Below are 7,119 nucleotides of genomic sequence, written 5' to 3'. Positions count from 1 at the left end.
TAAAGGTAACAAAATTACCTAAATTGAAAGAATGAAGTCCGTCGATTTTCGTTAAAACTGGATGCTTTTGAAATCATAGCTAAGCCTCCTTAAAACATTAAATAACATGATTCCTTCTTAATGTCGATCATTGTCTTAAATAACATAATCGTTTTCATCAACGTCTCTCCAAATATGACAATAATAATATAATAAAAAAGAAAGAAAAAAAAGATAAATGAAAAAGAAATAAATGAAATGATGATAAAAATTCAAAAGTACAAAAGTACAGTTTGGTTAAAAGTTTTTATGCAGTAGTGAATTTCGTCCGTAGAAACATTAATCACTTTTTAAGTAAAGTAGTTTACTTTGACGTATATGAATGTTGACTGAAGAAAAAAATGCAAGATAACATATCCATAAATAAAGTATACCTTAATCATTATACTTCTTTTTTTGAAATGTGGCCCCAAGATCTTTTACTAAGCCTTTTACTAAGTCTGTACAATAAAACTTCTTATGTTGTCACTGTATGTATATAAGGAAGTTTTGAAAAACAGTGATCGATTTATTTATTTAATGATAACATTCGTCGAGTGCTAAATAAATGGATATCAAAACCAAGATATGTAGCTTGTAAATAACGCCATAAGAGCTTGTGAATTCACCCCTTTCCGAAACATAGGAAAGGTAAGCTTTTTGCACTTCACGAAATCCAAGTAAAGTAAGCTTTTTTGGCTCTTTCCATCATCTATGTAAGGAAGCTTTTCTTTGTCATTTCCGAAATCTAAAAAGGTAAGCATTTTTGTCATTTCCTAAATCTAAGTAAGGTACGCTTTTCGCACATCCCGAAATCTAAGTAAAGAGAACCTTTATTTCTCTTCCTGAACCCTTAGAAAGGAAAGCTATTTTGTCCATTATTAAATCTAAGTAACATAAGGTTTTTTTTCTTCGCCAAATCTAAGTAAAGTAAACTGAAATCTATGTGTGGTAAGCCTTTTGCACTTCCCGAAATCTAAATAAAGTATGCTTTTTTCCCTTTCTCAAATATAAGTAAGGAAGGCTGCTTTGTCATTTCCAAAAGCTAAGTAAGTTCAGCTTATGTGTCCTTTCTGAAATCTATGAAAGGCTTTTTTGCAAGTGGCGACAAGTATATATCGGCTCGTACAATATGACTTTTCAAGCTGTGTACTCGTCCAAATTTATTCCCTTATTGTACAGTAAAATGTAAGATAACCTATAATAATTGATCTCCCTCAAAACATCACCGATTTTCCTGTAAATAGACTAACAACCCTGTAATGAAATAATCACACTGCAAACAAATGAAGTATCTTATAAGAATGGAGGAGCGTCCATGGCTGAGTGGTCAAGGTCATTGACTCCAAACAACTTGCACCTCACCGCTTTGGGTTCGAATCCTGATAGGGATTTCTTTTGATTACTTCATTCGAGGAAGCTATCCATCTAGCTTACGGAACGTCGGTGGTTTATCTTAGGTTATCTAAGGTAAGTGCCTGAAATAATGTACGAAATGGCACCTGGGCTGCGTTTCAAAGAAATCCTTAGTCTGAAATTAGTCTTAAGACCAAAACTGAGACATTTTTTTGCGTTTCAAAGAAAATGCCCTAAACTATGACTCCTACATATGTTATGGCTCTTAATTTCTGAATCGCAATGCTGATGGGCATTTACACATTGCAAATAAAAAGGTCTGTCATTGTATTTCTTAACTCATCTCAGGATAATGAATTTCTCTTTAGTCGGCAGCATTTGACTGAGATAAAATGTTTATTGAAATAGTTAGAAAATTTTTGTCTCAAAATTCGTTCTATGTCCTAGAACTTAGGACGCACTTAGGACTTTCTATGAAACACAGCTGGAGAGGCGCACTTTTATGATAAATACGGTATTTTATGTACCGCAGTTGGTATTACACAATATTGTGAAATAAAAGTAGCTTCTATATCAGTCACGCTGATGATCATTAAATAGGAACAGTAGTGTAGTTTTTGTCGTCAAAGTATTTCCTTCCGACTTCGGATATAAAGATGGCGCAGGTGATGATTTTTTTTGTTTTTATATGCATCTACACTTTTTAAATTTTATAATGTTTTAAACTTTCTGTGAGAAGATGTTTTTTTTTTTCAATATTAAAATTTATATTTTGATAATTTTATATGTGACATTATTTATATTATAACCTTAATAGGATAATCACTGTGAAACTGAGTTATGTTTGAAAAAAAAAATTATGTACGATATAGGAAAAGCAGAAAATCCCAATCAAAAGGAAAAGCAGCCATTTATAAAACAGAAAATTTTCAATGGAAAGAAAAATCCAGTCTTGGGAAACGAATTTTCATAAAAGCGAAAAATCTGTATATGAAAAAAATCCAACTGAAATTATTGAAAATTGGGGATTGGCGATTTTTTTCGAAAAGGAAAAATTTCTGTACCAATTTTGAAAGAACAAATTTGGACAATTTAGAATCATTTTGTTCACTTTTTTCCAGAAATTATTATTTAACTGCGAAAAAATGACCCCAAAATTGAAAAACGTTGCAACGCTTTTCACTCAAATCAGGCTAAAAAAAGCACAAAAATACAAATTTCAATTTATATCTTCATGTTTTATGTACCACAGCTAAATAAGAAATTCAAATTTTTAGGCTTTTGGACCTCAGTGGAGTTCCTTTGATATGTTTGTTAAATGTCTACAATTCATGCTAACCCTACGGAATTTCACATGTAAGAAAGAACACAGATTGTTGCACGACTATTATGAAACACACAATTACAGTTAAACTTTTGAACAAAGACCGCAAAAGGGAGAGACAAATAATTGTCTTTACAGACAAGTGGTCTTTATTTGGAGGTTATTTGATTCCATCTTATCAATGAAAGGTTTTCAAAAAGTGGCTTTTATTTGAAGGGTTATTTTTATACAGAGGTGGTCTTTAGCCCAGGTCTATTAGTATCCTTATGTATACCTTATTAAGTTCTCTTTCGATAATGCAGTGTTTTTTTATGTGGTAACTTAAATCAAGCAGGAAGATATCAAATCACTCATTATAATGCAAACATTCTATAAAGTGTTATTGAAGTATTTTCCGTCCTTGCTGGAGCGGAACTTTTTTTTGGAATGTCTCATTCATTCGGATTTTTGAGCACCCCGTGGATAGCTTATTTTAGATACTTTTATATAATCTTTATTTACATTTCGGTTTACTTTAACATGTATTTTATATAATAAATACAGTCAGACTCAGCAGTTACTATCAGTTAGTCACGTGTACTTTATTAACCTTTAACCTGGCCAGACTTCTTATTTACCAATCGCATCTTCTCGGTCCTTTCCGTCAAACTTCGGATTGATAATAGCCGAGGTTTTCCGATTGATTTATTACAAACGTATTGTAAGTGATGGCATGGCCTTGACCTGAATATGATGAAAAAGGCTTAAAATTTGAAATTGCTTGAAACAAAACACTGAAAAGGTTTATATAGAAAGATCTTTGAAACTCTGCTACGTGTGTCAGGGGAGAGGTGGTCTTGCAGCGTCAACCTCTCAACCCAGGCTTTGTGGGTTCGAGCACTTTTCGATTCACGACTTTGTTTTGTCATATTATTTTGATTAGAACTTGCCAGGGAGGACACCAAAAGCGGTTAAAATAACCTTCAAGCTTTTTTCACACATGAATTATATATATATAAATGTGTTTAAAATGTTATAGTTTTTACAACCACAGACACAAAATGAGGGATTTTTTTTCTCATTTTTAGACTATCACCAACTATTGTTAAAAAGAGGGAAAATATTTGTCAGTTGGAAAATTTAGTATCGTTAATACACGTTAAGAACAATATGTGTCAGTTGTGAAATTTGGGATCATATAGTAAGAAAATATATCAATTGGAAAAGTTTCAATTATAAAAATAGGACAAAAAGTGTGTCATTGGGGAAATTTAATATTGTAAAAAGAAAAGAAGAAGAAGAAAACTAGAAGCTTCACATTAAACGAAAATATAATATATCTAATTCGTCGGGTTTTAATATAAGAAACAGGTTGTGTTTTCTTCTCGTGTTTTGTTTTCTTGATGAAAAGAAATGAATTTTAATCTTAAATGCAACCAAATCGGTATGGATGTTGGCTCTTTATTTCAAATAAATTAAACCAAACAAGTTATTAAATCACATTGTTTCATCATAAGTGCAGTTCTGTTAAATAATAATAAAAAAAATAATGATGATAAAGATCCGGCTTAAGGTTTTTACTTAATCAAGTTCGTTACAAATATCCACCATATCGCTTTACTAAAAAGGCAATTTTCTTTTTTAAAAAAAATACACGTCTAAAATTTTAAATAACTTCTTTAGTATACTTAATTCTCTGCAGATTTATGTGTAGTAAATCACTGTTTGTTATCTTGCAGAACAAATACTTTTACTGAATCAGTTACGAACAGTTTCAAACTGAAATAAACTTGAATACGGGATTCAGATTAGATTGAATTCAGTAACCATATTAAATGTGAAATTAAAAAATACTGCCATTTTTCAGCCATTTCTGATAAACGTCAGTAGAGAATGGGGCATCAGGAAGTAGGTCTGTCTTATGCGGAACATTTCGCTTATTACCGATTATTCGTTACCGAAGTATGCCGGTAAAAAAAATCTAAAAAATAAGGTTTGATCTTATCTTGTTCAACATACACTGTTTACTTAAAATCTACATGCCTCCAGATTTGCAAAAATATATTTCAAGAAAAGACGCACTAAGATTAAAAAAAAAAGTAATATGATTCAGTAAAATATGCATGTCATGTGCGAAAAACGACTGATTTTGCACCATATTTCTACTGCGTGACTAACGCAGTAAGGGCTATTTTTGCATAATTTGACCTCTTTTTTAGTAATTTACATCGATTATAAGTGTTGATTGCAATGTGTAAATTACTTTCTTTGTTCACTTCACAATATTTTACTTATAAATACATTTTCAAAGTTTTCATGAAAATTAGCATTAATCTAGAGGCATGCCGCTTTAAATTAAGAAGCGATTATTCATGAATTAAATGAGCCGCGTCACGACAAAACCAACCTTATCGGTTTGCGACCAGCATGGATCCAGACCAGCCTGCGCATCCGAGCAGTCTGATCAGGGTCCATGCTGTTCGCTTACCAACTCTATTACAAATGGGGAATGACGCGGCTCATATCATTTTATCGTATTAGTCTTGTGGTTTCACCTTGAACATTGAAATGTGACAATGTTAATACATGTAAACAGTTTTTATCAAATAGACCGTAATCAGTCAGCAATAGTGATATAGTATCCAAATACGTTTGTATTATAGCCATGCGAATATACAATAAATGTATTTATAGATACAGTCAAGCCTGTCTTAATTATTTTATCAAAGGCTGTTTTTGACTAGCAAACCATATCTGCTCAGCCTATAAAATTTCTCGAACACGAACACTATCCTTCACGAGAGAATTATCAATTTATTAGACAAGAAAAAAAATAATGCTTTCAAATGTGAATACAATTTAAAAACATTTAATAAATGAATTTTCCAAAAAGGAAAGCAATTCAGTAGCACTGTATTGCCAGAATCAAGAGATCACATGTTTTCCTTGGTTTGGATTTTTCCATTTTAAAGCAATTAAAAATCTTTTGAAATTTTCAAGTCAGTGTAGGGACAAGTTGCTTTAAATAAACACCAACGATAGCATAGCGTGTACATGTAGCAGTTATCAGTAGATATTTTATGTCTGATATTAAATACTAGTATTCATAAATTTAGTAAACACCTGTCACATAAATGTTAAAGATTTGCTATGTGATATCATTGTACCTTATATCATAAACTATGTACTTTTACATACGCTTAAACAATTCAATTAAGGCTACATGTGTTCAAAAGTACGTTGGCTCAGATAATTTTGAGTGAGAAGTCATCCAGGATATCATAGTTACCTCCCTTAATAAATTCGTTATCCATTGGGGAAAATACTCTAACATTTTTAAGGCAGTAAGATATAATGAATATGGCCATGTGGTTGTGTACGAAACTTGTTATTAGGGGGTCACAAATTCGATCCCGCGTCCACCAAAAACAATACAAGTATTTAACAGTATTTCGGATAGAACTTTAAAAACCGAGGTCTCATGTTCGGGTGCACTACACTAGGCGTGTAAAAAAAGAACCAGAGTCGACCGCTTCTTTGGCACCCCGACAAAGAAGCGACTCTGCTAAAACCATACATTATACCAAAATTATGAAATAACTGTTTATTAACGGCGACGCAGACATATGCAACCAATATTCGACAGTAAAACGAATTTCTTATTCAAACTGCTTATATACTATCTACATGACTTAATTTAAGCATGAATGAAAAGTTCTTGATTTTATTTTTCTCTTTCAGGTCGGGCAATGGTCGCACTCTCTGTTTGGATGTTTTGATAATTTTGGCACATGCATAATAACTTATTTCGTGCCATGTGTGACGTTTGGTCAGACAGCCGAGGCTGTAGGGGAGGGAAGCTGTGTAGCATGTGGTATGGAGCATATTTTGATTTTTTGTTGAAATACCTAGTATAAACTGAAAAAAAATCTCAAAAAGAACAATATTTGTTCTAGTATTGAGTTGTAGCATTTCAGTGTTTATAATTATGTGTTCCTACCTAAATCGCTCAATGACTGTATAGTTAGAAAACGATGGCATCGAACATCTTGCTCTTTGGTATAATAGGTCAAATATGTCAGGGGAGTAATAATTCCCTTTTGTTCTTTGAAACAGAAAGTTGGTAGTTCTAATCAAGCAACCGTTGGTGTCTGAAGCTATCTAGACGATAAAACACACAAAAAAAAACAAACAAAAAAATATCGTTTATGAAAAGTTCGAATGAAAATATTAAGTTTAATTTCTCTCTGCCTCATTCTAAAAAGCAATCAAAGTAACATAGATATTAAACGGCTTATCTAACGTTAATATACAATTTTGTTGTAATTTGATATCTTTATTCTTTAGACGCCACATTTTTACTTCGTTAAGTTGTGACATTTAATATCTTGATTCTCGAGACCTACCTTAAAACCACAATAAAAACAAGGATGTAAAATTTT

At 32.0% G+C, this 7,119-nt stretch overlaps 1 protein-coding gene across 1 annotated transcript; it reads left to right on the top strand.

Annotated features, from left to right (window-relative positions):
* Nucleotides 1–1,880: 1,880 nt before the first annotated feature.
* On the top strand, nt 1,881–6,551 carry LOC132715737 (uncharacterized; the record flags this gene model as incomplete). Its single annotated transcript, XM_060698800.1, is given in 2 exon segments — nt 1,881–2,039; nt 6,419–6,551. Coding segments are annotated over 2 exon segments (142 nt in total), but the record flags the coding sequence as incomplete, so codon positions are not given.
* Nucleotides 6,552–7,119: the final 568 nt, after the last annotated feature.

This window comes from Ruditapes philippinarum, unplaced genomic scaffold (assembly GCF_026571515.1).
Source record: "Ruditapes philippinarum isolate M1 unplaced genomic scaffold, ASM2657151v2 ctg15244_1_1_1_1, whole genome shotgun sequence".
Taxonomy (NCBI): Eukaryota; Metazoa; Mollusca; class Bivalvia; order Venerida; family Veneridae; genus Ruditapes; species Ruditapes philippinarum.
Note: the sequence above shows the minus strand (reverse complement) of the source record. Positions and strands in the feature narration are given on the sequence as shown.